The sequence below is a fragment of the Megachile rotundata genome, chromosome 8 (assembly GCF_050947335.1).
Source record: "Megachile rotundata isolate GNS110a chromosome 8, iyMegRotu1, whole genome shotgun sequence".
NCBI classification, from domain to species: domain Eukaryota; kingdom Metazoa; phylum Arthropoda; class Insecta; order Hymenoptera; family Megachilidae; genus Megachile; species Megachile rotundata.
In genome coordinates this window covers 11,921,825-11,944,259 of record NC_134990.1, presented here as the reverse complement: position 1 = coordinate 11,944,259, position 22,435 = coordinate 11,921,825, and the positions used below count along the sequence as shown (strand labels likewise).

The 22,435-nt window shown below is 38.9% G+C and overlaps 2 protein-coding genes and 1 pseudogene across 5 annotated transcripts in view; all 3 read left to right on the top strand.

Annotated features, from left to right (window-relative positions):
• LOC100878712 (membralin) overlaps positions 1–22,435 on the top strand; it is a 90,492-nt gene that overhangs the window by 2,319 nt on the left and 65,738 nt on the right. For all 4 annotated transcript variants that reach the window (XM_003705439.3, XM_076534663.1, XM_076534661.1 and 1 more), the window contains exons 7-9: positions 82–172; positions 3,040–3,097; positions 13,883–13,966. In XM_003705439.3, the coding sequence (XP_003705487.2) occupies positions 82–172; positions 3,040–3,097; positions 13,883–13,966 (233 nt within the window). The remainder of the gene's footprint in view (positions 1–81; positions 173–3,039; positions 3,098–13,882; positions 13,967–22,435) is intronic.
• Positions 3,113–10,148, top strand: LOC105663136 (uncharacterized). Its single transcript, XM_012290381.2, has 2 exons — positions 3,113–5,445; positions 7,903–10,148. The coding sequence occupies exons 1-2, from the start codon at positions 3,931–3,933 to the stop codon at positions 9,496–9,498; spliced, it is 3,111 nt and encodes a 1,036-aa protein (XP_012145771.2). The 5' UTR covers positions 3,113–3,930; the 3' UTR covers positions 9,499–10,148.
• Positions 5,540–7,599, top strand: LOC105663137 (cytochrome P450 9e2 pseudogene; annotated as a pseudogene).

Sequence of the window (22,435 nt, the reverse complement as noted above, 5' to 3'; positions counted from 1 at the left end):
CGAATTTATTGATTCAGTTTTAATTTATAGTCAAATTTTGTTTATTTATAGTCAAATTGATGGTGATATTATTTGTTATAGAAATGTGGTTACGGGAGAACACTATCGTTTTGTAAGCATGTGGATGGCCAGAACTTCGTACCTCGCTGCATTCTTCATCATGTTAGTTTTTGTAAGTACTTTTAAATTATATACATGAATCTGATAGCTAAAAATCCATAAATTTGAATGGGTAAATACATAATCCGAATGTTCGTTTCTTAAACCTTGCATTAAATTTACTTTTACGTCACGGTATGCGCAATAGTATCGCAAATGTTAGATGTGGCATGAATCTAGAATATTCTGAAGGTGCAAATTAGATTCAGTTTCACGCGCTACGTGTTTTCGATCCGAATATATTCCTCTCCGTCAAGGGGATGATATCACACATATCCACGCGACAACCTAGTACGTGTAAAAGGATATGGCAATCAATTCAAAGTAATCACGCACTGAGATAACCCGTGTATAACCCTCCAACCCCGTACACCCTTATACGTGGCGATCCCCTTGAAGTTGAACCGTTGAGTATAAATCAACGTTATTAGAGGCATCATATTCGTTGTGGAGGTCCCAAGTCGGTAATTTTGTATTAAATTGTTCCCAAATATCTTACCACGTAACGACTCATTATAATGATTCAAAATGTCTTGATTCTTCAATTATTTCCATTAGTCATTTTGCAAATTTTTATAACTTTTAAATATGGGATTTTTATCCCTGCATTACCTGGCAACAAATATTACGCCAGGCGGATTGCGAAATTTCGGGGTATTCCCTGGCGTTAGGAAGTGATTGGATCATGTACGGTCCAACGAATAGCTTCACTCGTGTTTAATAGGTTTACGTCGACCGAACAAATGAGTAATATTGCATACTACTAACAATGATTCAAATGCAATTCATTGTGCATCAGTCTACATCTAATTCATATCTAGGCATTCAGGATGGATGTATAGTGAAAAGCCAATTATTCTATGCATGAATAATTTTATTAGCATAAATGTTCATATATGGATGGTAACATTTTTAGCAGACTCTCTGTTAATAGGATTCTGTAGAATGTGGGAAAATCATGATGGTGTAATACTAATTTTTAATTTTCAAATTCATATATCTTCAGATATCTACATCTCCAAATTCTTAAATAGTGAGCTACTTAAATTTCCAAATTCATATATCTTCAGATACCTAAATTTTCAAATTCTTAAATAGTGAGTTAAATCCTCAAATCTCAACTAAGTCCAAATTTTGAACTTCACAAGTTCCCACATTTTTAAGTATTTTCTTCTACTGTTTAACCATTCCCAGAATGAATTCACAGCTCCATTAAATTTTGAACATGTTCCAATGCTGAACATTTCAGCCAGAGTTCTTGGGAGTTATGATGTAATATTTCATGTAGTATATTGGAAACGTTGAGACAAGAGATGGGTGAATCTCGTGGCACAACACGTGAATGTTGCTTCAGTGCTTGGGGGTGCTCTACCTGGAATCACCCTCGGTCAATCTACCGTTCTGGAGTCACGTGTACTCCGAGACTGTCGTCATCTACGTATTACCCTATATTATTCCGTCTGTCATGTACATTCGCTACACGATTGCTTTTAATCTTGCTTTTCATACATCTTCCAATTGTTCCTAAATTTTCTGACACAATAGTAGATATAGGAACATCCTTAGAAGAATATAAAAATTGATCAGGTCTTTTGATGCAGACCTTGTGTATGTAACATGTGTATGTAACATAAGTATGTAACATGTGTATGTGACATGTGTATGTAACATGTGTATGTAACATGTGTATGTAACATGTGTATGTAACATGTGTATGTAACATGTGTATGTAGCATGTGTATGTAACATGTGTATGTAACATGTATATGTAACATGTGTATGTAACATGTATATGTAACATGTGTATGTAACATGTGTATGTAACATGTATATGTAACATGTATATGTAACATGTGTATGTAACATGTGTATGTAACATGTGTATGTGACATGTGTATGTGACATGTGTATGTAACATGTATATGTAACATGAGTATGTAACATGTGTATGTAACATGTATATGTAACATGTGTATGTAACATGTGTATGTAACATGTGTATATAACATATGTATGTAACATGAGTATGTAACATGTGTATGTGGCATGTGTATGTAACATGTGTATGTAACATGTGTATGTGACATGTGTATGTAACATGTATATGTAACATGAGTATGTAACATGTGTATGTAACATGTATATGTAACATGTGTATGTAACATGTGTATGTAACATGTGTATGTAACATGTGTATATAACATATGTATGTAACATGTGAACATTACAACAATTAACAACAATGTATGTAAAATTTGTAAATATTGTATGTGATGGTACATCCAGAAAACTGCAAATTTTGTTCAAATTGCGAGTCCGAATTTTCAAGGAATATGAACAGAATGTTAATGCTATTAACACAAGTAAAATATTCATTTTGATTTTCTTCTTGAACCGGTTTTCCTCGTAAATAACATCGACGCGTCTGCAAAGTACCATTAAACGCTTCCGTTACCAAGGTTTCCCATTGCAAATAGTGAATTATCCGGCGGGTGCCAGGTGCTAGCTCAATCTGAACCGTTCGCAATTGAATTGCACCGTTCGCTCTCAACCCGGTAACCGAGTGCGATCGGCTTGCGATTTATCTCGCGTCTTCGTTGCAATTTTCTTTTATTCAATAATAAACACCTTTAGCCTGTTTTGTTGCATTAATTGACGCGACGTGTAGGATCCGTGAAAATTATCTTCGAGCTGAACGGATCTTCATTTGGATTATTTGTTTCGTACAAGTAAATTACTGCGCGATTTTCTTCCTGATATCGCTTTATTTTATCGTAACGATAACGTTATTTTTCTTCGATTATGTCCGGGTAATATGCCCGATTATGTCGGGTTAGAAAATTTAATCGTAATAGTTTAACAGAGAAATTTATTTTTCAGACGATCTCCATTTCGATGCTGCTGCGATACTCGCATCACCAGATCTTCGTTTTCATTGGTAAGTAACTGCAATAATCGTATTAAAATTATTTAATCGTAGCTGATATCATGAATATGTAGACATTTTATACATGTCTCTTTTAATAATGCTTCCGCGTTTAATTTGATTTTTGATGAAATTTCGCGTTCCAACGGCGAATATCATACGGTTATTAATAACCCAGACTGAATAATAAATTGCAGAACGAGAAAAAGATTGAAAATATTATCATGTTTTTAATTCTGCTAATTCCCTACTTTCTGTACAATTTTTTATAATTTATTAAAATTCAACGAATTGCTTTTAAAATCTTCACGAGGTAAACTGATTTCGCAGTTTCGTAATTTATCATTCATGATAAAATATTCAATCATAGGAAAATAAAGATGTTTGAAAAATATAATACTATTTAAAATTGTCAAAGCATTTTGTAAAAGCAAATTCAAGTGAATTCCAAAGTCGAAGTTTTCTACGTCTCAAATTATTCCACTGATAAATTCGCAAAAATATTTTGCGCCGCTTGACCAATCAATCGTCCGGCATCGGTCGATCTCCGATACGAAGGGGTGAACAACCTTTTTTATCAGATAACCGTCTGACGGAATTAATTCATTTTTGTCGCTTCCACAAATTGAAAATTAAAGTCGATACCGTTTTACAAAGGCGCTTTATCTATCGAAGTACATCTTGAAAAATGCCCGTTATCCGAACATCTAAGATTAAGCCCCTTATCCAGAAGCTCCTGCAGATATATAAGGTCTCTCTCCTTTTGTTTTCGTATATACCAGTGTTCGCAAACGGTCGTTCATATTTAGCGATCGTTACATTTGTTTTAAAAATCGTATCCAACAATGGTTTTCGAACTGAGCGCGTTCTGGATGTTGGTGATCATTTTGATCGCTCTGTTCCTCGCAAAATTGTTCTCATCCTTCTACCGAGAGTCCACCTACTGGAAGAGGAATGGGGCACCATACGTAAAGTCGACAATGGTGCTGGTTAAAGCCTGGAAAGTTCTACTGGGTTTCGCTGGATTTCACAAGTACAGTCAGTTTCTGTACAACCACAACCAAAAAGTGAGGTACATCGGCATGATGGACTCCGGTCGACCCACCATAATCCTGCGCGATCCGGAGCTGATCAAGCAGGTGACCGTGAAGTCTTTCGACCACTTCCCTGATCACCGAAGCTTCCTCACCGAGGAGATGGACCCCATTTTCGGGAAAAACGTGTTCTCCCTCAGAGGCGACCGCTGGAGGGAGATGAGGAACACCCTGAGTCCATCCTTCACCGCCAGCAAGATGAAGTTCATGTTCGGTTTGGTGTCCAAGTGCTGCGAGGGATTCGTCGATTATCTCTACGATCATCCGGAGTTAGCCTCCTGCTTGGAGGCTAAAGACGCGTTCACCAGGTACACAAACGACGTGATAGCGACCGTGGCCTTCGGGATAGACGTGAACTCCCTGAAGCACCGCGACAACGAGTTCTACCTGAGGGGAGCCGACGCGACCCAGTTCAGCGGCGTGTGGCGTATGTTGAAGTTCGTGGCCTTCCACCTGTTTCCGCGCGCGATGAGAATGGTGGGATTCAAGTTCCTGTCTCGCTCGACGACCACGTTTTTCTGTAAAACCATCACTGAGACGATCAAAGCGCGCGACGAGCGGGGTATCGTCAGACCGGACATGATCCACCTTCTGATGCAGGCTAGGGACGAAGGTAAACGCGAGATAACGGACGACGACATCGTCGCGCAGGCTTTCATCTTCTTTTTGGCGGGTTTCGAAACGGTGTCTGTACTCATGTGTTTCGCGATCTACGAGCTGGCGCTGCATCCGGAGGTTCAGGAGAGGCTGCGAGAAGAGGTGGAGAGTCATTTGGAGGACGGAGAGATCTCGTACGAGTCCCTGCTGAAGATGAAGTACATGGACATGGTGATCTCCGAGACGCTCAGACGTTATCCTCCTGTGTTCATGATCGACAGAATCTGCGAGAAGGAGTTCGATCTGCCTCCAGCTGCGGAGGGCTACAACAGCGTGACTGTACAGCCAGATAACAACGTGATGATCCCGGTTTATGGACTGCATATGGACCCCCAATATTTTCCTGATCCCGAGAAGTTCGATCCGGAGCGGTTCAACGACGAGAACAAAAACAGCGTTAATCCTTATGTGTATATTCCTTTTGGTATGGGACCTCGACAGTGTATTGGTAATCGGTTCGCGTTGATGGAGACGAAAATTTTGATAGTTCATTTGTTGAGGAAGTTTGTGATAAAACCTAATGAAAAGACGATGATTCCGCTGGTGTTCAAGAACGCTACTTTCTCATTGATTCCGAAAGACGGGTTCTGGATTAGTTTGGAGAAGAGAGCTTAGGCTTTTGTATTGTTAGAAAAATAATTAATGGGGTTTTGGATTCGAATAAAATTGAGAGGAAATTTCTAGTTAGATGCTTTGATGTTTTATTTCTGTATTCTGTATGCATTCCTTTCACGAAACATAATTACTATAAAATTGTTAACTAGTTTTAAATCGAGCAATAAAGTAAATTACATGACACCCTGTCACATTCCCACGTCGATACCCACTTGATCAACATAATCGCCGCCCAAAGGTGGTCAATCCACGATGACGAAAGTGTGCTACATCTTATATCTCCTTCTGCAGCTGCTGAATGACTAGTCTCAATTCAAACGACGTAGTTACGATTCCGTCACATCGCGTGTCTCGCTCTCCTCTCTCTCTCTCGCGCCGATAAACCTTGCACACGCGTTCGTTCGCATTTATAAGGTTGTAGCTGCGGATTGACAGCTACATTCGCGTGCGTGACTATCATGGAGATTCTCCTGTCTTGGTCAGCGTTCTCGATACTGGCGATCACGCTGATCGCCATAATCTTCGTTAAATGTATCGCGGCGATATACTGGGAGCAGACGTACTGGAAAAAGAAAGGTGTGCCTTACTTGAAATCCGTACCGCCGCTCGGTTCCATGTACCTGCACACGTTTCGTCGATTAAATATCGTCGACCACAGCCAGTTGTTGTATAATCTTCATCCGGACGCCAGGTACGTGGGATTCATGAACCTCATGACGCCATCCGTGCTGATCCGTGATCCCGAACTGATCCGAGACATAGCCGTGAAACATTTCGATCACTTCACCGACCGCCTGCAGTTCATCAGAGAAGAGGTGGACCCTATATTCGCGAAAAACGTGGCGATACTTGGCGGCGAGCGCTGGAAGGAGATGAGAAACATCCTCACTCCGTCTTTCACCTCCGCCAAAATGAAATTCATGTTCGGTCTGGTGTCGAAATGCGCTCGGACGTTCGTCGATTATCTGATCGACAATCCCGAGTACACGAAGATGGTGGACGCCAAAGACGCCTTCAGCAGATACGCCACTGACGTCATATCGTCCGTCGCTTTTGGAGTGAGCGTGGACTCGATGAAGGACCCCGAGAACGAGTTCTTCATGCGAGGGAACACCATCATGACCAAAATCTTCGGGCACCTGTACAAACTGCTGCTGACCTACGTGTTTCCACGCTTCTCGAAAGTAATCGGACTGAGACTCATCGATTCCGAGACCGTAAACTTCTTCCATACACTCGTCTCGGAAACGGTGAAGGCCCGCATCGAGCAGGGAATAGTCAGACCCGACATGTTACACCTTCTGATGCAGGCTAAAAATAAAGAGGACCTAACGACGCCGATGACCGTCGACGACATCGTCTCTCAGGCCTTCATCTTCTTCCTCGCCGGCTTCGACGCGCCCTCTAACCTGATGGCCCACATGGTTTACGCGCTGGCGATGCACCCGGAGATCCAGGAGAAGTTGCATAACGAAGTGGATCGCTATTACGAGGAGTCGAACGGGGAAATTACCTACGAAGCCCTCATGAAAATGGAGTACATGGACATGGTGATCTCCGAGGCGAACAGGAAGTACAACAATTCGGTGTACGTCGACCGAGTTTGTACGAAGACCTACGAATTACCACCCCCTGCGCCTGGATGCGCCAGCGTCACTCTGGACCCAGGTGCCAACGTGTGGTTCCCCATTTACTCGATGCTTCACGATCCCAGATTCTTTCCGGATCCCGAAAAATTCGATACTGAAAGATTCAGCGACAAGAACAAGGACAAGATCGTTCCTTACTCGTACATCCCCTTTGGAGTCGGACCTCGACAGTGTATCGGTAATAGATTCGTGTTGATGGAAATCAAGATTTTGATGTTTTATTTCTTGCGGAAGTTTGTGGTTAAACGGAACGAGAAGACGGTGTCGAACATCGTTTATGCTAAGGGCACTTTTGCGTTAGTTCCGGAGGAGAAATTGTTGTTTACTTGGGAGAAAAGGGATGTTTAAGTTTTTTATATTTTTGTATAAATTCTCTTTGGATTTCGAAGAGTTCACTAGGATAAGATTATGTAGTAACTTCTGATTACCGATTGCGACTTATCTAATTAGAATCTCAAATTCTGTACTGCCGTTACGGTAATTAAATTGTATTTTGTGACTCTTCTTTTAATTTAAAACCCAATCCATTCCACGACTTCCATTTTTTAATTACTAAGAAACTTAAATTAAAATATAATCTAAACAAAGATCTCATATAACGAAATAAAATTGAAGGAAAGTAATAAAATTTCATTAATTGCACATCGAGATAGCGATTTGATTGCAATTTATTTGCAAGGAACATTGGCGAGGAGCAGCGCAGTTTATTCAAGCGATTTACGTAACGGGCCTTCTACTCCCTCCTTCTCTGTCGCTCGTGCAACGATAAAACCGTCCATGTATTCGTCCATACTTATAACATTCCTCCTACTTACCAGATAGAGTCGTTCGTAATCCATCCTCCGTGGCAATGGAGTCCGCGTCGTTTTCTTTTTCACTGAAGCTGTTGGTGATCGCTTTTTCCATCGTGGGTTTGGCCAAGCTCATCTCGATCGTGTACATTCAGCACACCTACTGGAAAAAAAAGCACGTTCCCTACATCAAAGGGATGCCGGTGTTCGGCTCCTCGTGGAAGCTTTTTCTCCGCCGCATTTCCTTTCCAGACTGCTGCAAATTCATCTACAATTATTACCCCGACCTACGGTACGTGTGCGTGATGGATTTCTCGACGCCGGCGGTGGTGATCCGCGACCCGGAGCTGATCCGGGAGATCGCCATCAAGAATTTCGAGTACTTCCCCGATCACCAGAGCTTCATCAACGAAAAGATCGACCCGATTTTCGGGAAGAACGTGTTCTCCCTGCGGGGGGAGCGCTGGAAGGAGATGAGGAGCACTTTGAGTCCATCTTTCACCGCCAGCAAGATGCGCTTCCTCTTCGAGTTGGTATCCAAGTGCGCCCAGGAGTTCGTCAACTATTTATACAACCATCCGGAGTTCTCCGCCTCCATAGAGGTGAAGGACGCGTTCACCAGGTACACGAACGACACCATCGCCACGGTGGCTTTCGGCATCAGCGTGAACTCGCTGATGGACCGCGAGAACGAGTTCTACAAGAAAGGAGCCGACGCCACGAACTTCGCCGGCCTCTTCCGTCTGATCAAGTTCCTGCTCTTCCGTATGAACCCTCGTTTAACAAGGATGGCCGGGTTCTCGTTCCTGTCGCGAGACACCGCCAGCTTCTTCAAGAAAGTCGTCTTCGAGACTGTGAAGGCGCGGGACGAGCAGAATATCGTCCGGCCCGACATGATTCATCTTCTGATGGAGGCCAGGGATAAAGAGAAGCCCGTGTCGCGTCAGATGACCATCGATGATATCACCGCTCAGGCGTTCATCTTCTTCTTGGCCGGTTTCGATACCTCCTCCAAGCTGATGTGCTACATGGTTCACGAGCTGGCCGTTAATCCCGACATTCAGGAGAAGCTGCGCGACGAGGTGGATCGTTACATCCGCGAGGGGGACGGCGATATATCGTACGACGCGCTGTCCAGGATGAAGTACATGGAGATGGTGACTGCGGAGGCACTCAGGAAGTATCCGCCGCTCGTCCACATCGATAGACTCTGCGCACGGAAGTTTCAGCTACCTCCGGCTGGACCTGGATACGATAGCGTCACGATATATCCGGACAATGTTGTTCTGTTCCCCGTTTACGCGCTGCATCACGACCCTAAATACTTTCCAGACCCGGACAAGTTCGACCCTGAGCGTTTCAGCGAGGAGAATAAAGATAAGATCGACCCTTACACGTATCTGCCCTTCGGGCTGGGACCCAGGAAGTGTATCGGCAGTCGCTTCGCGTTGATGGAGACCAAGATCTTGATCGCTCATCTTTTGCATCGGTTCTACTTGAAGTGCACCGAAAAGACTAAGGTACAGATCGAGTTTAGCAAGAAGAACTTCTCGATAACGCCTGATGGCGGGTTTTGGATAGGTCTGGAGAGTAGGAGTTCTGTTTGAAATTTTTTTCTGGTTCTGTCATTTTTTTTTTAAATAAGATACGCTTATGTGTTTGAACAGTGTGCTTTGTGTGTCAAATTATTTATTAGGTGAATTATGATCATTTTCTACGAAGTTTCTTAGAATAGGTTTGTTATCCTTGATTTCTTATGGAAATATTGTACTTCGACTTTGTTTGTATCTTTAATTGTGCTCTTTGTTGGTGTTGGAAGTGTGTAACGAGTTCGTGATTCCATTAATCGGACGATGCTGTTTTTATTTTAGCTCGGAGCTAATCTTGGAACAACTATCTTAACGTGATGATAATTAATTATATAACATTGCTATCTGCATTATGAATTGTACTATTTTTGCACTGCGAAACTGGATTATTTGATTTTCTGTGGTACACGTGTCGTTGGGCAGGTTAGTGACTTCGCTGAAGTTTCTTTTTTCAGAAACAGCAACATCTGATCAATTTTTTACTTCTGTAATGTTTTGGACAATTTGTTTCGAAATAATTTATAACAGATTTATATTACTGTTTGTATTTTTATACAATTTTTAAGAACCTTTGCCTGTCACATCACTGTCATAGAATTAAACTTCTCTTTATTTAAACTCTAAATATTGTACATATAAAATATATTTTAATAAAAATACCGCAGAAACCTCGATATTTAAATTATCTCCCGAACAAAATTGTATGTTAAAGCGTATAAAAATAAAAAGTTTCCTCCTGATAAAAATGTCTAGCACAGATTCGGGGTTGATATTTATGTTGCAGTGAGTAATTCATTACTATAATAGCGTTAACCTCGAATCAAGTGCAGACGATACCAAACCAGTTTATCTAATCGCACAGAACGTTAGATTTGTTTGTTCATGCAAGGTTTAATCGTGTTTCTATCGTGCCACCATTTTTCCCTTCCGCGTCACGTTATTTTATTTACCTTGGAAATGTTTTTGCAGCTAATTCCTCTCTTTTTTCACACCATTGTCGATCTACAACATTTAAATTTCCTTATCACAATGCTCTTTTTATTACAGCTTTGCAGGAAAATGATATAATGAGAAGCGAAGGTTAGAATTAATATGCGGAGACCTTGTTATTTTTTATAACTTTTGTGTTGTGACAAGCATTCTCGGGTTTCAATTCTTCTGTTACTCGAGCATTTTATATTTGTCGATGAATTTTAAATTTGCAAAAGTGTGTCAGATGTAAAAATGAAAAAATAAGGATAGAATGCGTTGTAGAGTAATACGTGACAGAACTACACAAAGAAGTTCAATGAACCTATTTTTCTTCTAAACGTTTCTAACCGGTTTGATGTAATCAGTGAGTCAATAGTATCTGGAAAATTATCGCCGATCGGTAGTTTCTATCTTTAGTGCTCTTTAAGTGTCGTACATCAGTGATAATAATACAAGACCGATATCCGTGTTCAAAGTTGTACTTGAAAAAGGGAAAGGCAACGGGTACTGATGTCAAAGCCTGAGTTGGCGCGTGAGCTATGACGCACTCGTGACGCACTCAAGTATTGTACATTTTTCTTGGATTTTTGGTACGCGTGAATTTTCAATTTGGGTGCAATAATTTAGGGATGTCCCACGAGTTGGCGCGTCAGCTATGACGCACTCGTGACGCACTCATGACACAGTTGTGACGCACTCGCAGTTCAAGTATTGTACATTTTTCTCATATTTTTGGCACGCGTGAATTTTCCATTTAGGTGTACTCGTGACGCACTCGTGACGCACTTGCAGTTCAAGTATCATCAATTTTTCTCACATTTTTGGTACGCGAGAATTTTCAATTCGGGTGGAATAATTTACGTACGGATGTCCCGCGAGTTGGCGCGTCTGCTATGACGCACTCGTGACGCACTCGCGGTTCAAATGTAAATTTGGGATTTGGGAATCTGAAAATTGAGATGTTGGGGGTTTAGAAATTTTTGAATGTAAAAGTTTGGGAATTTGAGATTTTGGGAGATTGGGAATTGGGGATTTGAGAATTTAGGGTGATGGAGGTTTGGAGATAGGGAAATTTAGAAATTTGAGAATTGGGAATTGGGGATTTGGGAATTTGGGGTGATGGAAATTTGGAAAGGTAGAAATTTAGAATTTTGAGAATTAGAGAAATTTGGGGTTTGGGGATTTGAGTATTTGGGGGCTTGGAAATTTGGAAATGTAGAAATTTAGAATTTTGAGAATTAGAGAAATTTGGGGTTTGGGGATTTGAGTATTTGGGGGCTTGGAAATTTGGAAATGTAGAAATTTAGAATTTTGAGAATTAGAGAAATTTGGGGTTTGGGGATTTGAGTATTTGGGGGCTTGGAAATTTGGAAATGTAGAGATTTAGAAATTTGAGAACTCGGAAAATTGAAAATTGGGGATTTGAGAATTTGAGGTTTTGAAAATTTGGAAATGTAGAAATTTAGAAATTTGAGAATCGAAGAAATTAAGAACTAGGGACTTGAGAATTTGGGGTTCTGGAAATTTGAAAATGTGATGCACTCGTGACGCACTCATGACGCACTTGTGACGCACTCGCAGTTCAAGTATTGTAAATTTTTCTCATATTCTTGTCACGCATAAATTTTCAATTTGAACCTAATAATTTACAGACGTCCCACGAGTTGGCGCGTCAGCCACGACGCACTCGTGACGCACCACAGTTCAAATATTGTAAATTTTTTTCATATTTTTGTCCCGCGTGAATTTTCAATTTGGCTGCAATAATTTACGTACGTACGTCCCACGAGTTGGCGCGTGACCCAAAGTAAAAGAAGCTCTATCCACCGCGAACACTTCCGTCACATATCGGCGCATAAGAATAATAATGACAACAACTGCTTCAGGCAATTCGCACTATCTCACTCGACAGTTTGTCGACTGTCATTGTTTTTTCGCCTAATTGTGCTCGACTGCGAATTGTTCCGAAAATACATGCGAGTTTTTCTATTCTGACCAATAGAGTTCTTCCAAGAGCGACAACTCGTGGGTTGACATCGGTACACCGGCATGAAAAAATAATTTCATGACACGCTTGCCGGTTGGCGAACTTTAGATTATATAGGGCAAGACGGAGGAGTCTAAGAGTTTTAACGAGCAGCGGGAGCGGTTTTAGTGGGTGATATTTTGAAATCTAAAATTCATTAAATCGAAACACCAAGGTTGTGACGGAAATTTGCAAACGGCGATCCTTGAGCTGTTATAAAGAAGACCCGACATGCGTCGTCATTTGGGAATTGCTCAACTTCTTAATTACATTGCCGTGCTTCAACTTAGTTATAGAAGAAAGCGCCTTTATGAAAGTTTATTAGTTATCCCTGAATAATTGAGCACTTGACGTGTAATTTCTTTACTGACCCAGAGATATCATTTTTAATACCTTCGAAAATATTTTTACGCGTCATCCTTGGACCTCCACATACGCTAATTAATTTTGAAGAATAAAATAGGGGAGGACACGAAAATTAACTGTTACATGGTTGCACATTTTGAAAATTTAGATATTTTAAATATTTTTATACAAAAATTTTACAAATATATTTTACTAATATTTTTACAAAAATTTTACAAATATATTTTACTAATATTTTTACAAAAATTTTACATGCTGATATATTTAATATATTTTCTATATGTAATATACAATTACAAATGTAATTGAGACGAAGGTTATTTCATAAAAACCCCTGCAAATGCATCAGTAAAAAATAAGAAAGAAAAAATTTCTTTCCAATAAAATTTCAGTTGGTAAAATATGTAAAGCGCGACAATCCGAAATTAGTCGGAGAGTCTGGAAAATAAATTAATGAAAGATTGTACATGGATCGAGTGTAGAAATAAAAGCGAAATCCTGTCCCCACCGAGGCGGCAGCGATCGAAACTTCTCTAGAACTTAAATCGAGATCGAGAAAGTTTTGAAATTAATTCTTATTGAGCTTTGAACCGACTCGTCGAACACGACACGATTTCTTCATGACCCTCAACTTGTTTAATAACCTTTCGCTGAGAAACTTTTCGTCACGCAGCATCTAATAAATATTAAATTCGAACCGTCGTCGAGCATAACGATTTCGATACAATATCTGCTGCATTTGTAGTACTGTTTCGTGTATCGATTAACGCTTTCATTTCTACTACTATTATTCCCAATGAAATTTGAACGATTTCATGATTTAGAGGAGAAATATAATTTAAGCTCGATGTTAATTAAAATAACTCCACGGAACATCGCATTTGTAGTATCGTCATTTTTACAGTGAAAATATTTAATCTTCAAAATGTCTTCAGTCTTTAAAATTTTTCAGTGCAATTGTTTTATAGCAAGGTTGCAAATTTTCAAGGTTAAATGTCACTTTTCATGTGAAATATACTTCTTTTTCGTTTGTTTCAGTGGATCTGCTTCAAATGTTGGAGTTCAACTTAACGGTAACATTTCCGGCAGCATCTTTGCTCACGGTGATTCTAGCACTCGTCGGTAAGTCATTTTTTAGATTAAATTATTTTTCTTTGACAAATAATTTTACTTACATATATAACTTACAATCATAATATTGTTAACGTAATCTAAAATATATTAGACCTTGTGCAAACTCAGATTTGCATCAGAAGTCCAAGATTCATTGAATCCCTTTATTAGCAGTACAGCTAAATGACTGTCATTTATCAGACTGAATTTTTCCTTGACAAATAATTTTATTTACCTTCACATACATAATTTACAATCATAATATTGTCAATGTTATCTAAAATATATTAAACCCTGTTCAAATTTAGATTTACATTAGAAGACCAAGGTTCATTGAATCCCCTTATGAGCAGCACAGCTAAATGACTGTTATTTTACTGACTGAATGTTTCCCTGACAAATAATTTTATTTACCTGCACATATTTCATATAATTTACAATTTATTATTGACATTATCTAAAATATATTAGACTTGTCCACATTCAAATTTGTATCAGAAGTCCATTCATCGAATCTCCTTATGAACAGTACAGCTAAATGACCATCAGTTTACAGACTGAATTTTTCCTTGACAAATAATTTTATTTACCTTCTATTTCAGATAATTTACAATCATAATATTGCTAACATTATGTAAAATATATTAGATCTTGTCCAAATCCAGATTTGCATGAGAAGTCCATTCATCGAATCTCCGTATAAACAAAACAGCTAAATGACTGTCTAATACATGTCCTAAATATGAATATGACCTAACTGAATAAAACAACTGAACCTAGTCATTCACCCTTGAGAAAATCACAATAAACCATATTCATCCTGTCGCAAAGTTCCAGCAGACCTCGCAGCTGTCCAAAGGTGCAAAATATTAAACGCTTTTTACTAAATCAGAGCATCTCCTGGTTTCGTTCCCTCGCTGATACGATGTTAGCTTAGTTACAAAGCTGATTGGCCGGGACGGTTAACCCAGGATTCTGCATAAATTTCTGATGAAGGCGCAACAGTTGGGTAACCCGCTCGGAGCCCATTTAGTAACAGTGGCGGCGTCGGTGGTTTCCCTACCACCGCGACGCCCATTTCCATTTCAACCTGAATCTCCTCTTCACGCTTCGCCGTCAATGTCCGTCAGCGTTGTCCAATTGACCTGTGTGATTCGCTAATTCTTTTTTAAAGATTCTCCAAAACTCACTTGATGTGTCAAAGACCTTTCGTTGATGTGTCAAAGACTTTCATATCTATGAAGACCTTGACATCATATGTAGATGCTATTATAATTGTAGTATAAGCATATATAGTACAACTATAGTATAACTAAATATGTAGTATAACAAATACAAACAAAATGTCAGAACGTGTTGATCAACTATGATCAGGTAGGCGTGCGTCATCGAACCAGTTCCACGAACTGGCTTAACATTAACATTGATAAACCTGTCACGTAGTCATTTAAGTTTAACTTCTCTCTTAATTGATTGAACAAATTTTGAGATACTCATATGTCATCTTTTTAGCGGTGTTACGTCAGAGCCATTGTGTGTGAATGTTAACGAAGGCTTTTTTGGTGCAACTGATATTCGACTGATGTCATCTCTTCAAATACTCTTGTTGTCAAGTTTCACTGTTAAGGCGAACTAGGTTTAAATATTTGCCAAATTTTGTACAATTAAATAGTTGCACACATTCTGCCTTTCAGAGTAGTTCAGATCTTGTTACTTTTGGAAATGTCAGAACATCATTCAAGGTTGATCCACATTTTCCATCTCATCAGATCTGACTGTCCTTTCAAAATGAATCATTTCATCTACAATAAAATTTGACAATTACCCTGTGTTTGAGAGTAGTCCTCTTCAGATCTTGTGACTTTTGGAAATGTCAGAACATCATTCAAGGTTGATCCACATTTTTCATCTCATCAGATCTGACTGTCCTTTCAAAATGAATCATTTCATCAACAATAAAATTTGACAATTATCCTGAGTTTGAGAGTAGTGCTCTTCAGATCTTGTGCCTTTTGGAAATGTCAGAACATGATTCAAGGTCGATCCACATTTTCCATCTCATCAGATCTGACTGTCCTTTCAAAATGAATCATTTCATCAACAATAAAATTTGACAATTATCCTGAGTTTGAGAGTAGTGCTCTTCAGATCTTGTGACTCTTGGAAATGTCAGAACATGATTCAAGGTCGATCCACATTTTCCATCTCATCAGATCTGACTGTTCTTTCAAAATGAATCATTTCATACAACAAAGCTATTACTGTGGTTTTGAGACAACAATCCTATATTTGAGAACATACTTCAGATCTGACTTTTGAGAACAGTAGAATATTACCCAATATTCAGACCTACGTAATCCACCCTCTCTAAAATTTCATACAAATCTATGTTCAAAAGTATCTGTAAAAGTTGCTTTTATTTAAAACTCGAACCTTATTAAGGTTCGATAGAGAAGTAGATTAACATCGATCCAACGACCATAGATATCGACGAAATGGGGTGCTCGATGGTCAATTTTGTTGAGAAACGATCGAGGTTTATAGCGTCTTGCCACCAGTTGCACGGTATTCGAGCAAAATGGCAACAGGAGTGGTAAATTTCCGGATTCGTGCCCGTGAGAATCGCGCCCGCCCACGTGTGTGTATATTGGGTTTACCGGTGGATGTAGAAGAAGGAAAGGAAGCCTTAGGGAAGTTGTTATCTGGAGTAATGGGTTCCGGTTCCTGTGTCGCTTCCTGCCCTCCATCCGTCATCCTGCAGTTCTCTCTGGCGAGTACTTTCACGATTTCTCCTACTCGGCCCTCTGTCCTTTCGCCCACCATATTTCCCGCCCTCTTTCTTACTCGCTTTTCGCGACTCTCGCGTTTCTCGCGACGATAAATACCGAAGAGCCACTTTCAATGATATACGAGGTTATGGATCTTTTGAAATTATCATTTTTTCTGGTGTTCGAATAAGGACTTGTTGGAGAGGGCTTTTCTATATGTGATTAGGTACGAGGTGGTGATTGTTTTAATGTGGATTGTGAATTAGGGGTGGATTGTTAGTTGATCTTATTTTTGTGGAGTAGGATCATATGTGGACATATGTGTACTTGGCACTTCTGGAAGATGACTGGACTTGGAACTTGGGAATTTTGATACTTTGGCATTTTAGGAATTTAGAATCTTAGGATGTTGTGAGTTTGGGACTTCAGATTTTAGAATCATATGTGGACATATGTGTACTTGGCACTTCTGGAAGATGACTGGATTTGGAACTTGGGAATTTTGGTGCTTTGGCATTTTAGGAATTTAGAATTTTAGGACGTTTTGAGTTTGAGACTTCAGAGTTTTGGGACTTTGGGACTTCAAGATTTTAGAATCATATGTGAACATATGTGTACTTGGCACTTCTGGAAGATGAGATACTGTACTTGGAACTTGGGAATTTTGGTGCTTTGGCACTTTAAGGATTTAGAATTTTAGGACGTTTTGAGTTTGCGACTTCAGAGTTTTTGAACTTTGGGACTTCAAGATTTTAGAACATTCAGAACTTCAAATCTCTAAACTCCCTTTTAGTACTTGGTTTTGAAGTCTTACGTGGGACCTTTGTTCATTAGCTTGGTCCCACTTTTTGAGTCCCACGCTTGCATTTTATTTCCAAATTTGATGCTATAATAAAATGCTAAAATAATAACAATTAAAATATTGTCCAAAGAAATGCTTTTATTAATATTCTAAAATAATGTCAAGTAAAATATTGACCAAAAAAATGCTACAATAAAATGCTAAAACAATAACAACTGAAATATTGTCCAAAGAAATGCTTTTATTAATATTCTAAAATAATTCCAAGTATAATATCGACCAAAAAAATGCTACAATAACATGCTAAAACAATAACAACTGAAATATTGTCCAAAGAAATGCTTTTATTAATATCCTAAAATAATTCCAAGTATAATATCGACCAAATAACTTCAACCTAAAATTTCATCCCGAGTCAAACCGTTCAGTGTCGCCAACAGTTAACCTTTTACGTTTTGCTACCCTTTGTCGCGTCCGTGATTTTGCTAGGGTGCAGTGCATGAATTCACGTGAAATCGAGCACGCGTCGTACGGCATTTGGCGTCGGGAAACAACCAGGAAGACGATTTTGCATAATGGAACGTCAAAGAACGGAATCACTGGCGCCCCTGCGCATCAGTGACGCATGATTGACCGCCTAACATGCTGTAAACACATTTTCAGGAACGGTCAGAACACGTTGAACTCGCTGGTGTTTCGTTTATCTGCTTACGACCCCGTCGGAACATCTTCGCTTTTATCCGTATCGGGGAACAAGCATCTCGACAGACATTTTTAACACGTTACGTATGCTGCGAGAAATTTCACGCTCGCGATAAAAGTTTTCAAAATTTCAACTCGTACTGGGTGCATTGCATATCCTTTAGAAAATTACGAGTAGAAAATTCGTAAGAAAAGTCGTAAGAAAATTACGAGTTAGGTATTTAGGAGTATATGAATTTAGGGATTTTGGAATTCGGTGGTTAAGGAATCTAGGACATCTAGGGATCTACAAGTTTTGGGATCTTTACAGTTGTAGAGTTAGGGAAAAATTGGAAATCAAGGATATAGGATCTTGCGATATAGGGATTTGGAAATCTGGGGATTTTTTAATATGGAAATTGAGGGACATAGGAATCTAAAGATTTATGGAATTTTGGCTATTGGGATCTAGGGAAATTTGAGGTATTAGGAAATTTGGGATCTAGTGGAAGTTGCAACCTAAGGTAATTTGGGATCTAAGGAAATTAAGGGTATTAGGAAACTTGGAGTCTAGGGGTATTGGGACCTAGAGATATTGTGATCTAGTGAAATTTTGAACCTAGGGAAATTTAGAGCATTCGGAAATTTGGGATCTAGGGAAATTCAGGGTGTTAGGAAATTTGGGATCTAGGGAAATTTTTGATGTAGGGAAATTTCGGATCTAGAGAAATTTGGAATCTAAGATTTGGGACCTAGAGAAACTTGGAATCCAGGGAAATTTGGGGGTCTAAGAAAGTTTGGGACCTAGAGAAATAGGGAATCTAGCGAAATTTGGACCCTAGAGATATTGTGATCTAGGGGAATTTGGGATCTTGGGAAATTTGGGATCTAGGAAAAATTGGGAATCTAGAGAAATTTGGAATCCAAGGAGATTTAGGACCTAGAGAAACTTGGAATCTAGGGAAATTTGGGGGTCTAGGAAAGTATGGGACCTTGAGAAATAGGGAATCTAGAGAAATTTGGACCCTAGAGATATTGTGATCTAGAGGAATTTGGGATCTAGAGAAATTTGAAATCTAAGGAGATTTAGGACCTTGAGAAACTTGGAATTTAGGGAAATTTGGGGTGCTAGGAAAGTATGGAACCCCGAGAAACAGGGAATCTAGGGAAATTTGGACCCTAGAGAAATTTGGGATGCAGGGGAATTTGGGATCTTGGGAAATTTGGGATCTAGGTGAATTTGGGATCTTGGGAAATTTGGAATCTTGGAAAATTTGAGATCTAGGGGGATTTGCGTTCTTGGAAAATTTTGGATCTAGGGAAATTTGGAATCTAGAGAAATTTGGGATCTAGAGAAATTCGGGATTTAGGGAAATTTGGGAATTAGGGATCTAGGTATCTCGAAATCTAGGAATAAATAAATGTTGCAACGCAAAAATCTGATGGTACAAACGAGGACATAGAGATCTAACGATATGGGAACATACGTATACGCGGAGCCAGAAATTCACATGTCGATCGACATATCGAGCCATATTATTCCGCGGAAACGGTACAGTTAATACAACGTTGTCCTACTGTTTGCTTTGCCATCATATTTTGACGCTTACGGTACAACCTGCAAGCTACTATGCAAATTATATTCCGGTTAGATACGATCAAAGGGGATAGATACAGTGAAAATCGGTCTATTCATGTCTTTGCTTTAGTTGGAACATATGTAGACACATTGTATTCGTGTTTCAAGCACTGCGAACATGAGCTGATCAATGACGAACTGTATGTTGATTCAACTATCTAACCCTAACAACTTGCTCTGCAACTATTGCTCGACTCCCAGATTCCATGCCGGGTTTCTACCGGATGCGGATAGATGAGATACCATCCAGTTACACGTATAGACGACAAATCTGCTTTCATAAGCTCGCCCTCGCTCTGCACCGCGTTCCGAGATACTATTAAATTATCAGTCACGAAAGCAATAAATTTCAACCAATGTCGGTACATTCCCTTGAAACATTTCCCTATATTTCTGCTCTTTCAAACAATTCTCGTTTTTTAGAATTTTTGGTCAAGTATTTATCGACCTCTCATTGCGGTCATTTATGGAGTTTGATAATTTTATTGCAAAATTTAGCGTAAATTTTGTAATCTTCACTTTTGCAATTTTCTATAAGATTTTAGGACACTTAGAAATTTACAGATTTAGTCTGCAAAAATTTCGAACTTATATTTTTTTTTTAATTTTTGTCGACGGCCATATAACGAGACTATGTATGTTTACTCTTATAAATTCGTTCTGTGATGAAATTTTGATCAAATGAAACTTCTGTTTATTAATGTAGTACATACTTTTAAGAGATTTTATAAATTTTTTCATATTTAAATTGTAGAAGTGAAAAATATTTTTTTGGTCACCTTTCAGTCCACCCTTAAAATGTCCATGTTCTTATAAAAAATATTTTTGAACGAATTTATGCTCCGACCTCTTTCGTGCAATTTATTCAAAAAATTTGGACTTATTGAAGAGCCAGAAGTTGGAAATAGCAAGTAAAAGTTAACGATAACAGCCAGTCAGTGTAATAGCCCGAACATCGTGATGTAATTCCATATGAAAGGAGGAACGATACTTCGATAAAGTTTCGTATCTGGAAGTTTGTCGGCGTCGATGTTCATGCATGATCGATCAGCATCGTTGTTTCATGTTTCATGCGCGTAGGTACAAGAGCGTGTAAAATGGATGTTTCGCACACGTAGACGCGCACGTAGACACGCACGTGTCACACATGCGGCCGACTGTATCTTGTCAGTCACGACTGCGAATTAATTTTGATTCACGGGATTGTCGTGAATCCAGTGTGCCGGAAATTATAATTATCCCGCGGCTTCAGGCTTCGTTAAATGTGTAATTCAACCGTGAAGTAGCGCAATTTTCTTACGATATTTCTCGTGTGTTTAGTATAAACATATGTAACATATGTTACATATGTGAACTTCATGTAGGTTCAATATTAATCTCTTTACCTAAGTTTTCTATGATGAAATTAATTATAAATTGAAGTTAAGCATAAAAATATTTTGCAATTTCTATTTGTGGATTAGGATTACTGTTACACTAATTACAAATTAATTTTATTTCTGAATCTGATATTTTTTTATAATTTCTGCCATCTTGTCATTACTATGTAAATAATTCTGAGTTTCAATTTTTCAGTTGACTACATGGTCCTCAATATTAACTACTATCATGCCACTTACTAATTGTAATTATTAATTATAATCACCTTTCATTATTAAGAAATTGAACCACACTTTTCCCCCAAAAATTTAGCGAATGAATTCTAATCAAATTTGATCAAACGTTTTTACATTACAATACGATTGCACAAGAAGAAATTATATAACACATGGGTACATTTGGACCCTGGTACTCGTAGACACTCGATATAAATTAATCGAGTATGTTTGTAATCGTTCGAAGTTAAATCTTATCTGAGAGTCGATGGCTTGAAATCATTATAATCATTATCATTAATTGTCAGGTCATTGACTCACCTGTGTATTACGGCCTTTTCTGGAGTCAATGAACTCCATCTGGGTTAATAGAATTTTGCCTGAGGAGTTTACGTCATTCTTCTTCAAGCAGAATGTTATTCTACTTCTACATTATGAAAGTCTATAATTAACCTGTTGAAATTTTCTGAAGGCTTCAACGTGAAATACTGACATATTTTTAAATTGAATTATGACATTGAGATCTAGGGATATTTGGATCTTGGGATATTAGGATTTTAGGGTTTAGGGATATTTGGAACTGGAGGGGTTGGTTCCTGGTGATATTTGGGATCTGGGGAAGTTTGGGATTTTGGGAAATTTGGGATCTAAGGAAATTCGGGATCTAGGAATATTTGGAACTAGGGGTGTTGGGATCTAGGGATATTTGGGATCTGGAGAAATTTGGGATCTTGAGAAATTTGGGATCTGAAGAAATTCGGGGTTTAGGGAAATTTGAGATCTAGAGAAATTTGGGATCTTGGGAAATTTGGGATCTAGGGGAATTTGGGATCTTGGGATATTTGGGATTTAGGGAAATTTGGAATCTTGAGAAATTTGGGATCTAGAGAAATTTGGGATCTTGGGATATTTGGGATTTAAGGAAATTTGGAATCTTGAGAAATTTGGGATCTAGAGAAATTTGGGATGTTGGGAAATTTGGGACCTAGGGGA